This window comes from Zea mays, chromosome 7 (assembly GCF_902167145.1).
Source record: "Zea mays cultivar B73 chromosome 7, Zm-B73-REFERENCE-NAM-5.0, whole genome shotgun sequence".
NCBI classification, from domain to species: Eukaryota; Viridiplantae; Streptophyta; class Magnoliopsida; order Poales; family Poaceae; genus Zea; species Zea mays.
The window spans coordinates 129,813,777-129,833,121 of NC_050102.1; the positions used below are offsets into that span (position 1 = coordinate 129,813,777).

The 19,345-nt window shown below is 46.9% G+C and overlaps 1 protein-coding gene across 1 annotated transcript; it reads left to right on the forward strand.

Moving 5' to 3' along the window:
• Nucleotides 1-11,161: 11,161 nt before the first annotated feature.
• Nucleotides 11,162-12,790, forward strand: LOC100272929 (GLABROUS1 enhancer-binding protein-like). The gene has a single exon (NM_001147381.2). The coding sequence runs from the start codon at nucleotides 11,294-11,296 to the stop codon at nucleotides 12,578-12,580; it is 1,287 nt and encodes a 428-aa protein (NP_001140853.1). The 5' UTR covers nucleotides 11,162-11,293; the 3' UTR covers nucleotides 12,581-12,790.
• The last annotated feature ends 6,555 nt before the right edge of the window (nucleotides 12,791-19,345 follow it).

Genomic DNA, 19,345 nt, shown 5'->3' on the forward strand with positions numbered 1-19,345 from the left:
TTCCGCATAGCTCAAATGCTCATTTGCTCCCCATTCCACTTGGCAAGCCTCCTCACTTTGATGGAGAGGACTACGGATTTTGGAGTCACAAAATGCGTACTCACCTATTTTCTCTCCATCCAAGCATTTGGGAGATTGTGGAAAGTGGAATGAAATTTGATAGCTCGGATAGCCCTTCATTTATTAATGAACAGATCCATAAAAATGCACAAGCTACTACTGTGTTGCTAGCCTCTTTGTGCAGGGACGAGTATCACAAGGTGAGCGGCTTGGACAATGCCAAGCAGATTTGGGACACCCTCAAGATCTCTCATGAGGGGAATGATGTCACCTTACTCACCAAGATGGAGTTGGTGGAGGGCGAGCTCGGACGATTCGCGATGATAAGGGGCGAGGAGCCGACACAAACATACAACCGGCTCAAGATCCTTATCAACAAAATAAGGAGCTACGGAAGCACGCGGTGGACGGATCACGACGTCGTCCGCCTAATGCTAAGGTCATTTACCGTTCTTGATCCTCACTTGGTGAACAATATTCGTGAAAATCCTAGGTACATCAAGATGTCGCCCGAAGAAATTCTTGGAAAATTTGTAAGCGGGCGAATGATGATCAAGGAGGCGAGGTACGTGGACGACGCATTGAATGGCCCAATCCATGAGCCTCAACCCATTGCTCTTAAGGCAACGAGGAGCAAGGAGGCGCTACCCAGCAAAGTGGCGCAAATTGAGGCGGCTGGTCTTAATGATGAAGAGATGGCCCTCATCATCAAAAGATTCAAGACGGCGCTTAAAGGTCGCAAGGGACAGCCAAGCAAGACCAAAGCCAAGGGGAAGCGCTCATGCTTCAAATGTGGTAAGCTTGGTCATTTTATTGCTAACTGTCCCGACAATGATAGTGATCAGGACCAAGTGAACAAGAGGGAAAAGAAGAAGCACTACAAGAAGGCAAAGGGCGAGGCACATCTAGGCAAGGAATGGGACTCGGATTGCTCCTCTTCCGACTCCGACAATGAAGGACTCGCCGCCACCGCCTTCAACAAATCAACCCTCTTCCCCAACGAGCGTCACACATGCCTTATGGCAAGGGAGAAGAAGGTATGTACTCGGAACTCTACCTATGCTTCTTCAAGTGAGGACGAATCTAGTGATGAAGATGAAGTAGATTACTCATGTTTGTTTAAGGGTCTAGATAGAACCAAGGTAGACAAAATTAATGAATTGATTGATGCTCTAAATGAGAAGAACATGCTTTTAGAGAAACAAGAGGATTTATTGTATGAAGAACATGATAAATTTATAGAAGCTCAAAAATCCTATGCTTTAGAAGTTAAAAGAAATGAAATGCTTTCTTTTGAACTATCTACTTGTCATGAAACCATCTCTACTTTAAAAGGTGTCAACAATGATTTAAATGCTAAATTAGAAGTAGCAAATAAATCCAATTCTTGTGTAGAACATGTCGCAATTTGTTCTAGGTGTAAAGATTTTGATATTAATGCTTGTAGTGAACACTTAGTTTCTATTTCAAAATTAAATGATGAATTAGCTAGTCTTAATGCACAACTTAAGACTAGCAAGAGTGATTTTGATAAACTGAAATTTGCTAGGGATGCCTACACTGTTGGTAGACACCCCTCCATTAAGGATGGACTTGGCTTCAAAAGGGAAGCCAAGAACTTAACAAGCCATAAGGCTCCCATTCCCGCAAAGGAGAAAGGGAAGGCCCCTATGGCTACTAGCACTAAAAAGAACCATGCTTTTTTATATCATGATAGAAGACAATCTAGAAGTGCTTATAGGGGTTATAATGCTTTTGATTCTCATCATATGATTGCTTCTAGCTCTTCTTATATGCATGGTAGAAATATGTCTAGGAGAAATGCTATTCATCATGTGCCTAGAAAGAATGTTAGTCATGCTCCTAGGAAAGTAGTAAATGAATTTTCTACAGTATATCATGCTTTGAATGCTTCCTTTGCAATTTGTAGAAAGGATAGAAAAGTAATTGCTAGGAAGTTAGGGGCTAAATGCAAGGGTGATAAAACTTGCATTTGGGTCCCTAAGAAGATTTGTGCTAACCTTGTAGGACCCAACATGAGTTGGGTACCTAAAACCCAAGCCTAAATTTGCCTTGCAGGTTTATGCATCCGGGGGTTCAAGCTGGATTATAGACAGCGGATGCACAAACCATATGACGGGGGAGAAGAAGATGTTCACCTCCTACGTCAAGAGTAAGGATTCCCAAGATTCAATTATATTCGGTGATGGGAATCAAGGCAAGGTAAAAGGGTTAGGTAAAATTGCAATTTCTAATGAGCACTCTATCTCTAATGTGTTTTTAGTAGAGTCTCTTGGTTATAATTTACTATCTGTTAGTCAATTATGCAATATGGGGTATAACTGTTTATTCACAAACATAGATGTGTCTGTCTTTAGAAGAAGTGATGGTTCACTAGCTTTTAAGGGTGTATTAGACGGCAAACTTTACTTAGTTGATTTTGCAAAAGAAGAGGCCGGTCTAGATGCATGCTTAATAGCTAAGACTTGCATGGGCTGGCTGTGGCATCGCCGCTTGGCACATGTGGGGATGAAGAACCTTCACAAACTTCTAAAGGGAGAACACGTGATAGGACTAACTAATGTAAAATTCGAAAAAGATAGACCTTGTGCAGCTTGTCAGGCAGGTAAACAAGTGGGAGGAGCACATCATAGCAAGAATGTGATGACCACTTCAAGACCCCTGGAGCTGCTGCATATGGACCTCTTCGGACCCGTCGCCTATCTGAGTATAGGAGGAAGTAAGTATGGTCTAGTAATTGTTGATGACTTTTCCCGCTTCACTTGGGTGTTCTTTTTGCAGGATAAGTCTGAAACCCAAGGGACCCTCAAGCGCTTCCTCAGGAGAGCTCAAAATGAGTTTGAGCTCAAGGTGAAGAAGATAAGGAGCGACAACGGGTCCGAATTCAAGAACCTTCAAGTGGAGGAGTTCCTTGAAGAGGAAGGGATCAAGCACGAGTTCTCCGCTCCCTACACACCACAGCAAAATGGTGTGGTTGAGAGGAAGAACAGGACGCTAATCGACATGGCGAGGACGATGCTTGGAGAATTTAAGACCCCCGAGCGGTTTTGGTCGGAAGTCGTGAACACGGCTTGCCACGCCATCAACAGGGTCTACCTTCACCGACTCCTCAAGAAGACGTCGTATGAACTACTAACCGGTAACAAACCCAATGTATCTTACTTTCGTGTATTTGGGAGCAAGTGCTACATTCTAGTGAAGAAGGGTAGAAATTCTAAATTTGCTCCCAAAGCTGTAGAAGGTTTTTTGTTAGGTTATGACTCAAATACAAAGGCGTATAGAGTCTTCAACAAATCATCGGGTTTGGTTGAAGTCTCTAGCGACGTTGTATTTGATGAGACTAATGGCTCTCCAAGAGAGCAAGTTGTTGATCTTGATGAAGTAGATGAAGAAGATGTTCCGACGGCCGCCATACGAACCATGGCGATTGGTGACGTGCGACCACAGGAACAAGATGAGCAAGATCAACCCTCTTCCTCAACTATGGTGCATTCCCCAACACAAGACGATGAACAAGTTCATCAACAGGAGGCGTGTGATCAAGGGGGAGCACAAGATGATCATGTGATGGAGGAAGAAGCGCAACCGGCACCTCCAACCCAAGTTCGAGCGATGATTCAAAGGGATCATCCCGTCGACCAAATTCTGGGTGACATTAGCAAGGGAGTAACTACTCGATCTCGATTAGTTAATTTTTGTGAACATTACTCCTTTGTCTCTTCTATTGAGCCTTTCAGGGTAGAAGAGGCCTTGCTAGATCCGGACTGGGTGTTGGCCATGCAAGAGGAGTTAAACAACTTCAAGCGCAATGAAGTTTGGACACTGGTGCCTCGTCCCAAGCAAAATGTTGTGGGAACCAAGTGGGTGTTCCGCAACAAACAGGACGAGCACGGGGTGGTGACAAGGAACAAGGCTCGACTTGTGGCAAAAGGTTATGCCCAAGTCGCAGGTTTGGACTTTGAGGAGACTTTTGCTCCTGTGGCTAGGCTAGAGTCAATTCGTATCTTGCTAGCATATGCCGCTCACCATTCTTTCAGGTTGTTCCAAATGGATGTGAAGAGCGCATTCCTCAACGGGCCAATAAAGGAGGAGGTGTACGTGGAGCAACCCCCTGGCTTCGAGGATGAACGGTACCCCGACCACGTGTGTAAGCTCTCTAAGGCGCTCTATGGACTTAAGCAAGCCCCAAGAGCATGGTATGAATGCCTTAGAGATTTCTTAATTGCTAATGCTTTCAAGGTTGGGAAAGCCGATCCAACTCTTTTTACAAAGACTTGTGATGGTGATTTATTTGTGTGCCAAATTTATGTCGATGACATAATATTTGGTTCTACTAATAAAAAGTCTTGTGAAGAGTTTAGCAGGGTGATGATGCAGAAATTCGAGATGTCGATGATGGGCGAGTTGAACTACTTCCTTGGGTTCCAAGTGAAGCAACTCAAGGACGGCACCTTCATCTCCCAAACGAAGTACACGCAGGACCTGCTAAAGCGGTTTGGGATGAAGGACGCCAAGCCTGCAAAGACACCGATGGGAACCGACGGACACACCGACCTCAACAAAGGAGGTAAGTCCGTTGATCAAAAAGCATACCGGTCAATGATAGGGTCATTACTTTACTTATGTGCTAGTAGACCGGATATTATGCTTAGCGTATGCATGTGTGCTAGATTTCAATCCGATCCTAAGGAGTGTCACTTAGTGGCGGTGAAGCGAATTCTTAGATATTTAGTTGCTACGCCTTGCCTCGGGCTCTGGTATCCAAAGGGGTCTACCTTTGACTTGATTGGATACTCAGACTCCGATTATGCTGGATGTAAGGTCGATAGGAAGAGTACATCGGGGACGTGCCAATTCTTAGGAAGGTCCTTGGTGTCATGGAAATCTAAGAAACAAACCTCCGTTGCCCTATCCACCGCTGAGGCCGAGTACATTGCCGCAGGACAGTGTTGCGCGCAACTACTTTGGATGAGGCAAACCCTCAGGGACTTTGGCTACACTCTGAGCAAAGTCCCACTCCTATGTGATAATGAGAGTGCTATCCGCATGGCGGAAAATCCTGTTGAACACAGCCGCACAAAGCACATAGACATCCGGCATCACTTTTTGAGAGACCACCAGCAAAAGGGGGATATCGAGGTGTTTCATGTTAGCACCGAGAACCAGCTAGCCGATATCTTTACCAAGCCTCTAGATGAGAAGACCTTCTGCAGGTTGCGTAGTGAGCTAAATGTCTTAGATTCGCGGAACTTGGATTGAATTATAGCATACACGTGTTTATGCCTTGATCATGTTCCTTCTGCATTTTGTTGCTTACTGTGGTGCTCAAGTTGTACAAACACTCCCTGGACCTCACAAGTCCGTTGCAAAGTGATGCACAGTTTTAGGGGGAGATGTGTTACAACTTGACCCTTTGAGACTAATCATATGCTTGAGTTTGTTTGACTTAGTCTCGAAGGAGAATTGAAAGAGAAAAGATGGACTTGGACCATGAAAGACTTCCACTGCACTCCGATGAGAGGGTAACTAATTCCAAGTTCATCTCATGAACTCTTATTGCCATTTGATCTTAATTGAAGATTTTTGTGAGGCAATGGGATTAAAGGGCCAAGATTGATCCCGTTTTGGTGCTTGATGCCAAAGGGGGAGAAAATAAAGGCCAAAGCAATAAATGGATCAGCTACCACTTGAGAATTTTTGAAAATAGTGAAATAGAGTTATAGAGTTTTTGTTTTGTCAAAACTCTCTATTTGTCTCTTTTTGGCTTCTTGTGGGGAGAAGTAGAGATTATGGGAAAAAGGGGGAGTTTTTGAAATCTTTGATCAATCTCTTTTGGAATGACTCTCTTATGCTTCAACATGTGTGTTTGACTTAGAGATAGAGATTTGAGTTTGATTTACAAAAACAAACCAAGTGGTGGCAAAGGATGATCCATATATGCCAAATTCGATTCAAAATAAAATTCATTTTATTTGAAGTGATATTGCACTTGTTCTTGTTGCTTTATGTTGTGTTGGCATAAATCACCAAAAAGGGGGAGATTGAAAGGGAAATGTGCCCTTGGGCCATTTCTAAGTATTTTGGTGATTGTGTGCCAATACAAGGGCTTAAATGTGTATTTATGCTTCTGGAGGAACAAAGTGCAAATCAAGATAAAAGGTATGTTTCTAAGTCTTAGTACATTGGTTTTGTGTACTAATATACTTGTCTAAGTGTGGGAAACAGAAAGAAGAAAAAAAGAGAAGCGGTGCAAATAGCTTGGCTGTGTACAGCCAAGACCTAGCTCGGTCTAGAGCACCGGACTGTCCGGTGTGCACCGGACAGTGTCCGGTGCGCCAGACTCACTCGGCGCGAACTGCCCGCTCTCGGGAATTTGTCGACGGCGTACGGCTATAATTCACCGGACTGACCGGTGTGCACCGGACTGTCCGGTGAGCCAACGGTCGGCCGCGCAATCCGCGCGAGACACGTGGCCGAGCCAACGGTCCGAAGGGGGGCACCGGACTGTCCGGTGTGCACCGGACTGTCCGGTGCGCCAACGGTTCCCAGATCTGCAACAGTCAGCAACGGTCGGCTGCGCTGTTTATGGAAACAAATCTGACACCGGACAGTGTCCGGTGTGCACCGGACTGTCCGGTGCACCCGACGACAGAAGGCAAGGATGGCCTTCCAGATTTGTTCTCAACGGCTCCTAGCTGCCTTGGGGCTATAAAAGGGACCCCTAGGCGCATGGAGGAGAACACCAAGCATTCCTACAACTCTTCTAAGCACCAAGACATCAATCTCACGCATTCGTTTCATTGTGATAGCATATAGAGCTCTTGTGGAGTTGTGAACTCTTTGTGTTGCATTGCGAGCTCTTGTTGCGACTTGTGTGCGTGTTGTTGCTCTGATTTTCGAGTCTTGTGTGCGTTGCTCATTCCTACCTTACTCCGTGCCTCTTTGTGAACTCAATTGTAAGGGCGAGAGACTCCAAGTTGTGGAGATTCCTCGCAAACGGGAAAAGATCAAAGGAAAGAAAAACACCGTGGTATTCAAGTTGATCATTGGATCACTTGAGAGGAGTTGAGTGCAACTCTCGTCCGTTGGGACGCCACAACGTGGAGTAGGCAAGTTTTGTACTTGGCCGAACCACGGAATAACCACCGTGTCAACTCTGTGATTGCTTTCTTGTGGTTATTGTGTTTTGACTCTCTCTAGCCACTTGGCAATTACTGTGCTAACGCTTAATCAAAGTTTTGTGGCTATAAGTTTAAGCAGGTACAGGATCACCTATTCACCCCCCCTCTAGGTGCTCTCACCCCCAGCGCTGGAGTTTGTGATGGTTACCTTCAGTGTCTCCCCTCCATCAGGAGTCTTCTCGGCCATCACTTTCCTGCAAGAAATTTTGTTGTTTCCATCGGCCTCCCGTGCGTTGCCGATGATGACTTCTTTGTCTTTGCCCTTATCGGCTGTGTTGGGCCGAATTAGGACCTTTTTGCCATTAAAGTCGATCACATTCATTGGGAAGGGCTCCGTGTCCTCCTGAAATTTCAATCGTCCCTCATTAATGGCCGATTGAATTTGTCGTCGGAACACATTACAATCATTAGTGGCATGGGAAAATGGGTTGTGCCACTTGCAGTATGCGCGACGCTTTAGTTTGTCGGCAGGTGGAACGATATAATCAATTTTAATGTTACCATTTTTTAGTAATTCATCGAATATCTTATCACATTTGCCGACATTAAATGTAAACTTAACCTCCTCCTGTCGTTCCTTTTGAACTGACTGCAAGGAGGAGCAAGCCGAAGATTTGGCCTGCTCGGGCCAAACTATTTCGGCAGTGTAAACTTTCTTTGGTTCATCGTCCGAACTACTTTGATTGTGTTCTACTATAGGGACATTATGATGAACTGTTCTGACTAGATCTTTGCTTCGGCTTTCACAAACCGAAGCTCTCTGATGTAATTGTGCTAGAGTAAAGAACTGGATGCCTTCTAATCTCTCTTTTAAATAATAGCGCAATCCATCAAAGGCTATTCCCGCCAGTTGTTTTTCTGTTAAATGAATTTGAAAGCATCGGTTTCTCGTATCCTGGAATCTCCGGATATAATCACTAACTGATTCATCCTTTTCTTGTCGTAGGGTCACTAAGTCTACTAAATCTAGCTCATAATCACTAGAGAAGAAATGTTCATGAAATTTTTGCTCTAAGTCTCCCCATGACAAAATGGAATTAGGAGGGAGCGTGGCATACCATGTGAATGCAGTCCCCGTTAAGGATAATGAAAATAAACGCACACGGAATGCTTCGGTGTCGGCCAATTCTCCTAATTGTGCTAGGAACTGGCCTATGTGCTCACGCGTGCTCTTTCCTTGGTCACCCGAAAACTTTGCAAACTCGGGTATCCTGGTTCCCTGTGGGTATGGGTGGTGATCAAATCGGATGTCATAAGGCTTCCGATATGATTGCCCCCCAGGGATCATGCTTACTCCGAGCTTATCTTGGAACGCCCCGGCTATTTCTTCCCTCACTATATCAATGGCAGCCGGTGCAAGACTACCGGCTCTCTGGTCAAACATAGGTGGGGTTGGTTGCATGTTAGTATGTTGTCGTTCTCCCCATTGGTTTGAGCTACGTGGTGCATTTCCATTTGCCCTATATGGCTCATATGTTTGATCGTTTCTTTCCGGCCTTTTAGGTGGGGCCGGAAAGCTTTCCTGGGCTCTAGGTCTTGAATTAATGGGCTGGTGCATTGCATATTGTGATGGGAAGTGTTGCTGGGATGGGTGAGGATTCAAGTAACAATCTTCCTCAAAAAGGTCATATGCGGACTGTCCGGACATTGGCCCAGACCGTCCGTAATTATGTGCGGACCGTCCGTCGTTGTATGCGGACCGTCCGACTGGGTAGTTTAAATTCGGTGCCCTATGTGGTGGCTCGGGTGCGTGTCTAGGTAACTCATTAAAAATGGGCCCGGCTGCGGCTGACCCGGACGGTCCGCGCTCGCGGGCGGATGGTCCGGACACGTGTAGATCGGCTGGTTTACTGCCGATTTGCGTTTGCTCAGGGTACGTGTCCATCGGCATCCCATAAGGGGGTTGTGACTGGTCGTGACAACCTCTAACCGATGTATTACGTATATTATCTCCTAATTCAACCTCGTGTGAAGGAAAATTTGCTACACTAGATTTATCAAATGCACGTACTAGTCTCCTACAATCGTTTTGCATAACCCCTATGATATTTTGCATCTGTTCTCGCTGTTCGTCTATGTAAGCTTTAAGAGATTGGAGTTTGTTGGTGCTACTTACATTTGGGGTAATCGTAGTAGGTCGGAGCGAAGCCAGATCTGTCGCCCGTTGCCGAACGACTTTGTTGTTCCTGTCCACTTTGAAGTCAGCCAGGAACTTCGCCTTTGCTTCTTGGATCAGCTGCTCCTTGCGCTCCTCGAATAGGAGCTGTTCTTCAGCCGGCAAGGCTTCCCATGTCGGTGTGATGATATTGCTGGTGGAAACCTCAGAGCTATCCTTTGAACCCGCCATTGAGGGCCGATTTGATAGGTCTATATGTGTTTTCCCCAGCGGAGTCGCCAAAAAGTATGTTGACGCCTTTTCGGAGCGCCAAATACTCAAGAAGAACCGGCGGCGGTGCTCTCTGGTCAGGCGCGGACGGTCCGCGGCCTGGGGCCGGACGGTCCGCGACCTGGCGTGAGGCGGCGGTGCTCTCTGGTCAAGCGCGGACGGTCCGCGGCACGGGGCCGGACGGTCCGCGACCTGGTGCAGGAGCTCGGGTTCCCTGCCTGACGACCAGACGGTCCGCGCCCTAGGGCCGGACGGTCCGCGCGTACGCAGGGGCGGCGGAAGATCGCCGGCGGCGCCTGGATCTCGCTCCCGGGAGGGACCCCGTCGGGGAGGAGAGATCCTAGGGGTTGTCTAGGCTCGGGCAGGCCGACCTAGACTCCTCTAATCGACGTAGAGTCGAGGAGAGGCGGAGAATTTGGGGATCGAGTGGCTAAACCTAAACTAGACTAGAACTACTCCTAGGATAAAATGCGAAATAGATGTTGTATTGATTCGATTGTTGATTCCAAATCGGCCGTATACCTCTCTATTTATAGAGGAGGGGGGCTGGACCCTTTACAAACTAATTTCCGAGCTTATCCCGTGATTTTAGCTAACAACCGTAACACAAAACTCGGAACCCTAATCTGCTCTGCGCACGCGCGGACCGTCCGGCCCCCAGGCGCGGACTGTCCGGACCGCGGACCATCCGGCCTCAGGGCCGGACCGTCCGCAGGCTCAATTCGGTGCTCAACACATACAAACACAACTTCAACTTCACATATAACAAATCATATTATTACATAACTTGGTATCTAGACAAATAATAGCCAGAGAACGTTTTTATTTTAGATAAGATGGGCTCTATTAGATGGTTATAGTGATATAGGTAGTACCATGGGTAGACGGATATAGGTAGTACCAACCCTTACCCGCACCCGTCTACCCAATAGGTAGAGGTTTTACCCATTAACATACCCGAGGTAGAGAAATTATGATGTACCCACCTTTATATCGGATAAAACCCGTCGGTTATTCGAATTTCGGGTACTTATTGCCATATCTGTTCCTATGGCTATGAGAATACATGCATCTGCATGCAAAGCCAAACTACCACTTCATCAGAAACACAAATATCCATTAAAAAATCTCTCTATCGATCAATCATTCAATCCTAGGGAGCTGGGACGGAGGAAATGGGTAGAAGATGGACACCAAATTGTCATGCCTGACGTCATGATTGGCATCACGTTCATGAACCAACAACTGAAATCCACTCAAAGGCATACTCGTACGCCGGGCAAAATGACAGGTTTTCCTTTTGAGATGATGATCCAACTGAAATCCAACCAAACGCCCAGTGGGCCAGGCGGCAACAGCACCAGACTGCGCTGCGCACAGCCGCCCGTACTGGTACCGAAGAACTCGGCTGCGGGCCTGCTGCGGCTCGTACCTCACCGAACCCAACGCGGCGTCGCTCCGCCCGCCCTAAAATACCGGACAGTACAGGTAGGACCCAACCAACACCCGACTCGCTCGGCCCAGCAGAGGGAGCATCGCAATTCACACCAGCGCAGCGCGACGAGGGGAAGAGGAGTTTCTCAGCCGCAGTCGCCGAACCACACGCCGCCGAGGCCGTAGGCGCGCTTGCTGTCCCGCCGCCCGCATGGCACCGAAGCGCCCGGCCGCCGCAGCGGCGGCGGCCTCGGGGTCGGCGTCCGAGGCATCCGACGCGGAGGCGGACGTGGGCCACCAGCCGTCCTCCCCATCCCCGTCCAAGACGCCGCCGACCAACCCTAACCCTAAGTCCGCTGCCGCTGGCCCCGCCGAGGACTCCACCGCGGCCGGATCCGACTCCGAGGCCGCGTACGACTCTGACGCGGACCACCGCCCCGCGCACCGGAAGGCGGCGGTAGCGGCGTCCCCATCGCGCAAGCCCAGGAGCCCCAGGCCGCGCTCCCGCTCCCGCTCCCCGGACGCAGCCTCGTACTCCGACGGCGCGGCCTCAGATGCCGACGCTGACCCTGCCGCCCGAGACGGCGCCGACTCCGCCGACGACGGCAACGCCTCTCCGCTCGCGCTCCCGCGCCTATCCCGCGCCGAGGCTGCCGCCATCAAGCCCCTCAGCTCGCGCCCCATGGATCCGCCGCGCCGCTCCATGGTACACTCTTTCTCCGAGCTGCGCTCGAAGCGCCCCCGCAGCGCCGCCGTCCCGTCATCCGTTGAGCAGCTCAAGAGGCCGACGCGGCTCTGGAGCCTCCGTGACGAGATCGTCATCCTGCGGGGCTTGGTCACGTACCGCGCCAAGCGTGGGGTCCTCCCCGGCGCCATGTATGACATTTCTATGTTCCAAGGCCACATCCAGAGCGAGCTCAGTGTTAACGTAACCCCCACGCAGCTCAGTGACAAGGTACGGCGTCTCAAGCAGAAGTACAACCAGCTTGCGTCCCGTGGCAAGAACGGGCGGGATCCAGACTTGCCCACCCAGCATGAACAGAGTGTTTATGAGATTGGCAAGAAGGTATGGGGAACAAGTACGGGTGGTGATGGGTATGAGATTGGTGGTGACAGCCAAGAGGAGCATGAAATTGGAGAGAGTGACGAGGATGTGGAGAGTGGGTGGGATGAACGTGCCCGCAAGAACAGGAGGCTGATGCCAATCACTATGGCAAATGGACACGGATCTGGGTTCGGGGCTGGCAGAGGGAAGTTTGATGTTGAGAAGGGAAAGGATGCTTATCCATACCTTTGGGAGACTGTAGAGGATCTGTCAAAGGAGCACCCGAATGGGGTAGCATTCAAGAAAGCCTTTGAGCTGATCGAAGGCGCCAGAGCGCGTGGGATGGAGGAGAAGCTACGAAAATTCAGGCTGACAGAGATCAGACACCAGCTGCGACGTATGGAATTGATGAAGGAGACAGTGAAGATGGTGCTTGATGCGCTGGAAGGTTGACTGAGTAATGATCTTCTGGTGGGTGAGTTGTGCAATGTTTAAAGGAGCAATCAGTGTCTTCTTTTGTTTCTAGATAGAGTTTCTGTGACTGAATTACTTGACTTGCATAGACAAGTTGCACTTGTGTCTCTTGGGTGCTAACTTTTGCATTATATGGTATACAGTTTCTATGCTCACTTAAGTTTGGTTACTTAAGTTCGGTTTGATGCATCTGATGAAGGTTTTGTTCTATCTTACTCCTTTTGCAGTTTTTTTTTTTGCTACTGTATCTACAAATTGGAATACCATGATTGGTGAATATCATGGTTCCTAACCTACTAGATTTAGGTTGTTTGCTGTGCTAGGAGGGTTAATTTTAAATGGCATGTAGTTGATGGTCAAAACCAAGGAGGAATTGTGTGTTGCTATTGAAGAATAAAAGGTTTATTCTAAGACACAATAATCTCTCTGCGAAGAAGCATTTATATCCTTTACCAAAAAAACCCATCCTGATGGTGATCTCTTTGTGGTCTCCCACTAGTGCTATGCATATATGCATCTTGATATTTTAGATGTTATTTGTACACTTATCGATCTGCCTATGCTCCTCTATAAATGGCCTCCCCGTACTTCAGTCTTATGTTGGCATACATGGCACTCAATTAGGAGTGAATGTGTTCCTTGTTGGCTTGTTCTGCCTGAATCTGCTGTTTTTTTTTGTATCCCCTCCGTTTTTAAATACAGTATGTGACGTTTACGAGTTTAAACTAATTGTGAAAAATAAGGATTGTTTTCTCTTAGCTTAGCTTTTGTACCTCAAATCCTCAATCCCTTTATTTGCTTTCATATTTCTGAGGATCATGATGTGAATGAGAGTCATGCTCATTGTCTTTCATGAATCGCTCTTATTATTCAGCAGCTTAACATCAGTGTTGACTTCAATTTCTAGTCCATACTCCTACTTTGTAAAATTTGCTGACGCAAATGCTTCCAAACTTAGCATCTTCTATGGCGACATGATAATAAAAGTTACAGGAAAATCTGACACTTGAGCAACTACGATCCGGGTTCAGGATAAGTCCAAATCGAACAATGAAGTGAAGTTTGTCGTTTTATGACTCCAGCCGTTGTCTTTCTTGTTTGATGCTGTCCACAATTATGTGGGTTCGCTGATTGCTGTCATTACTATTGCCCAAGTGCGCTCCGCTGAATAGGACCACGCCGAGTTAGCCCGTCTGGAATGTTAGTTTTATTTCTATTAATATTGATCGGCTACAATATTTCCGGGCCTCAACCCCACCGAAACGAACGGCCCGTTAGGGCCCGTTCGGTTGTTATGGAATGGAGTACCGGAACTGTTCTAGCCGGATTACCTCTCTAATTTGTATAAGTTTTGATCAACATGAACAATTCTTAGTGTGTTCCTGCAGAAATGAGCCCTCAGTGTTCATGGCTTAAAAACTACGGGCGTTTTGAATTGTTACGACTTTTTAAAGCTCTTTTCGATGTGATCTGATAGTTCGATACGAGTCTATCATCAGTTTGTTGACCCAACTGGTTAAATGCATATCTCGCGTTAAATGTCAAGATCTATTCCTTTGGTCCTAACCAAAATAGGTTAAATGCATATCTCGCGTTACGAGGAGTGAACATATTCTATGTTTGACAAGTACATACACAAAAACTATTAATATTTATACAATAACGATAATATAGCCTTTTAGTTTCAATCAAGTTGGGTGTAGGATAGAGTCAAGAAGTCATTAAAAAGAAAATGAGAGAGAAATGGGAAAAATAAAAGCTTTTGAGAGAACTAAAATGGAAAAGGCCTAATCACGGTTAAGGCACATGGATAATTTCTTTTAATCACTTTTATCAAAAACAACTCCTTTATGATGTTCCATTCTTTCAAGTCCCTTGATAGCCTCCTCTCATGTCAAGTTTGGTCGCCTACTACCTCTCTTCACATTATTGTCCCGTCTTATGATGCCTCTGTGCACCAATGTCTCTAGGGTCTTCGGTGAATATGCCCAAACCATCTCAACCGGCATTGAATAAACTTCTCTTCAATTGGTGCTACTCCTAGCCAATCGTGTATGTCATCGATTCTCACTCGGAACAATCTTGTTTGTCCATATATCCAACGCAACATACACATCTCTGCGACACTTAGTTGTTGAATATATTGTCTCTTAATAGGTCAACACTCAGTCCCATATAATATAGCAGACCTAATCATCGTCCTGTAGAACTTGTCTTTCAGCTTCTGTGGCACTCTCTTGTCTCATAGGACTTTGGATGCTTGACACCGTTTCATCCACCCCGCTTTGATCCTATTGCTAACATCTTCATCGATATCACCATCTAAAAGGGAAATGTATCAGTGGGCCATTTCTACAGTGTTTTGGTGATTAGATGCACAACACATTATGTTTAAACTAACATGATGTTGAGCAAAAGTGTTTGAGGCAAAATAAGATTGGAAGAGGACTTACTGCAAATCTAGATGTATCAAGCAAAAAGGTATGCTCTGGGCACTGAGTCAATTGATTTGTGTGCTAATCATGTTTGTCTAAATGCCAGGGACTCAGCTAAATGAAGTCCAAAAGAATCAAAGGAAGACAAAGGAAGAAACATAGAAAAGGTGCTGGACTGCGCAACACCGGACGGTCCGATGCCACCCACCGGACCGTCGGGTGTGCACTGGACAGTCTGGTGCACGGTCCGGCCAACTGGGCGCTCTCGGGAATTCTAGTCTGCGTCGGCTATAATTCATCGGACCGTCCACGTGTGGCGCCGGACAGTCCGGTGAGCCAGCGGCCAACGGCTAGTGGCCACGTCAGTGCCACGCCCACGGTCAACAGGCGCACCAGACAGTCCAGTGCCCCCAAAAGCGGAAACTAGCCAATTAGGGGATTCTCTGCCGCGCCTAAGGCGCGTACTGTTTAAACATTTATTATAAACCAAGTTTGTGTTGTTTAGACTTGATTTTTACAGGATCACCTATTCAATCCCCTTTAGACGCTCTCACCATCTCCCTGTCGATCCCAAATAACGAAGGTGTCCTGGGGTACTACTTGGCATCCCGAGCTTACATCTTCATCCTCACTAATTATAGTACCAAAGTCACATACCATATACTCGGTTTTTGTTCCTCCTAATTCTAAAACCTTTTGACTCTAGGGTCTGACACCATAACTCTATCTTTCTATTTACTCCTTCCCGGCTTTCATCTACTAGAACTACATCGTTAGTGAAAAGCATACACCAAGGGATATCTTCTTATATATCCCTCGTGACCTCATCTATCACTAAGGCAAATAGATAAGGGCTTAAAGCTGAACCTTGATGTAGTCCTATGTTAATCGGAAAAACATTTGTATCACCAACAATTGTTTGGACGCTAGTCACAACCTTATCATACATGTCCTTAATGAACGTAATATATTTTATTGGGACTTTATGCTTGTCCAATGCCTACTGAAAGGGAATTAGGCTCCTAGTTCCTAATTGATTTTGGTGGTTGAATTGCCCAACACAAATAATTGGACTAACTAGTTTGCGCTAGTATATAAGTTATACAGGTGTCAAAGGTTCACACTTAGCCAATAAAAAGACCAAGAATTGGGTTCAACAAAGAGAGCAAGGGATAACCGAAGGCACCTCTGGTCTGGCGCACCGGACTATCCAGTGCACCACCGGACAGTGTCCGGTGCACCAGAGGACTCCAAGTCAAACTCGTCACCTTCGGGAAAATCCAGAGGCGCTCCGCTATAATTCACCGGACTGTCCGGTGTACACCGGACAGTGTTCGGTGCCCCAAGGAAGAGCGGCTCTGGAACTCGCCAGCCTCGGGAATTCGCTCCGCTATAATTCACCGGACTGTCCGGTGTACACCAGACTATCCGTTGAGCCAGCAGAGCAACGACTACTTCGCGCCAACGGTCACCTGCAGGCGCATTTAATGCGCGCCAGAAGCGTGCAGAAGTCAGGCACGCGCGCGCTGGCACACCGGACACTCTACAGTACATGTCCGGTGTGCCACCGGACATCCAGGCGGGCCCAGAAGACAGAGCTCCAACGGTCGGAACCCAACGGCATTGGTGACGTGGCTGGCGCACCGGACATGTCTGGTGTGCACCGGACTGTCCGGTGCACCATGCGACAGACAGCCCCACCAAACGGCTAGTTTGGTGGTTGGGGCTATAAATACCCCCAACCACCCCACATTCAAGTCATCCAAGTTTTCCTACTTCAACTACTTACAAGAGCTTTAGCATTCAATTCTAGACACACCCAAGTGATCAAATCCTCTCCAAATTCCACACAACGCCTTAGTGATTAGTGAGAGAGATTTGCTTGTGTTCTTTTGAGCTCTTGCGCTTGGATTGCTTCCTTCCTTTCTCAATCTTTCTTGAGATCAAACTCACTTGTAATTGAGGCAAGAGACACCAATTGTGTGGTGATCCTTGCGGGAACTTTTTGTTCCAAGTGTTTGAGAAGAAGAAGCTCACTCGGTCCAAGGGACCGTTTGAGAGAGGGAAAGGGTTGAAAGAGACCCGGTCTTTGTGACCACCTCAACGGGGAGTAGGTTTACGAAAACCGAACCTCGGTAAAACAAATCCACGTGTCTCACTTCTTATTCGCTTGCGATTTGTTTTGCACCCTCTCTCGCGGACTCGATTATATTTCTAACGCTAACCCGGCTTGTAGTTGTGATTAACTTTGTGAATTTCAGTTTCGCCCTATTCACCCCCCCTCTAGGTGACTTTCAATTGGTATCGGAGCCCGATGCTTCATTAGAGCCTAATCGCTCGAAGTGATGTCGGGAGAACTCGCCAAGAAGGAGATGGAGACCGGTGACAAGCCCGCTACAAGCCACGGGAAGGCCTCATCGGGAGAGTCCCACAACAAGGAGAAGAAGAGGGAGAAGAAGAAGGAGAAGAAGACTTCTTCTCACAAGTCGCATCGGAGTGGCGACAAAATAAAGAAGATGAGGAAGGTGGTCTACTACGAGACCGACACTTCATCACCTTCTACCTCCGGCTCCGACGCGCCCTCCATAACTTCTAAGCGCCATGAGCGCAAGAAGTTTAGTAAGATCCCCTTACATTATCCTCGTACCTCTAGACATACTCCATTACTTTCCGTTCCATTAGGTAAACCGCCAACCTTTGACGGTGAAGATTATGCTAGGTGGAGTGATTTAATGAAATTTCATCTAACCTCACTCCACAAAAGTATATGGAATGTTGTTGAGTTTGGAGCACAGGTACCATCCGTAGGGGATGAGGATTATGATGAGGACGAGGTGGCCCAAATCGAGCACTTCAACTCCCAAGCCACAACCATACTCCTCGCCTCTCTAAGTAGGGAGGAGTACAACAAGGTGCAAGGACTAAAAAGCGCCAAGGAAGTTTGGGACGTGCTCAAAACGGCGCACGAGGGTGATGAACTCACCAAGATCACCAAGCGGGAAACGATCGAGGGGGAGCTCGGTCGCTTCCGTCTTCGCCAAGGGGAGGAGCCACAAGATATGTACAACCGGCTCAAGACCTTGGTGAATCAAGTGCGCAACCTCGGGAGCAAAAAGTGGGATGACCACGAGGTGGTTAAGGTTATTCTAAGATCACTTATTTTCCTTAACCCCACTCAAGTACAATTAATTCGTGGCAACCCAAGATATACACTAATGACCCCCGAGGAAGTAATCGGGAATTTTGTGAGCTTTGAATTTATGATCAAGGGCTCACGAAAGATCAACGAGCTTGACGGCCCCTCCATGTCCGAAGCACAACCGGTCACATTCAAGGCGACAGAGGAGAAGAAGGAGGAGTCTACACCGAGTAGAACACCCATCGACGCCTCCAAGCTCGACAACGAGGAAATGGCGCTCGTCATCAAGAGCTTCCGCCAAATCCTCAAACAAAGGAGGGGGAAAGATTACAAGCCCCGCTCCAAGAAGGTTTGCTACAAATGTGGTAACCCGGTCACTTTATAGCTAAATGTCCTATTTCTAGTGACAGTGACAAGGGTGACGACAAGAAGGGGAGAAGAAAGGAGAAGAAGAGATACTACAAGAAGAAGGGCGGCGATGCCCATGTTTGTCACGAGTGGGACTCCGACGAAAGCTCTAGCGACTCCTCCGACGACGAGGACGCCGCCAACATCGCCGTCACCAAGGGACTTCTCTTCCCCAACGTCGGCCACAAGTGCCTCATGGCAAAGGACGGCAAAAAGAAGAAGGTTAAATCTAAATCCTCCACTAGATATGAATCCTCTAGTGATGAAAATGCTAGTGATGAGGAAGATAACTTGCGCACTCTTTTTGCCAACTTAAACATGCAACAAAAGGAGAAATTAAATGAATTAATAAGTGCCATCCATGAGAAGGATGATCTCTTGGACTCCCAAGAGGACTTCCTAATCAAGGAAAACAAAAAGCATGTTAAAGTTAAAAATGCTTATGCTCTAGAAGTTGAAAAATGTGAAAAATTATCTAGTGAGCTAAGCACTTGCCATGAGACTATAGACAACCTTAGAAATGAGAATTCTAATTTGTTAGCTAAGGTTGATTCTATTGCTTGTAATGTTTCAATTCCCAATCTTAGAAATGATAATGATGATTTGCTTGATAAGATTGAAGAATTGAACATATCTCTTGTTAGCCTTAGAAAGGAAAATGAAAAATTAATTGCTAAGGCTAAAGATTTTGATGTTTGCAGTGTTACAATTTCCGATCTTAGAGATAAGAATGATATATTGCGTGCTAAGATTGTTGAACTT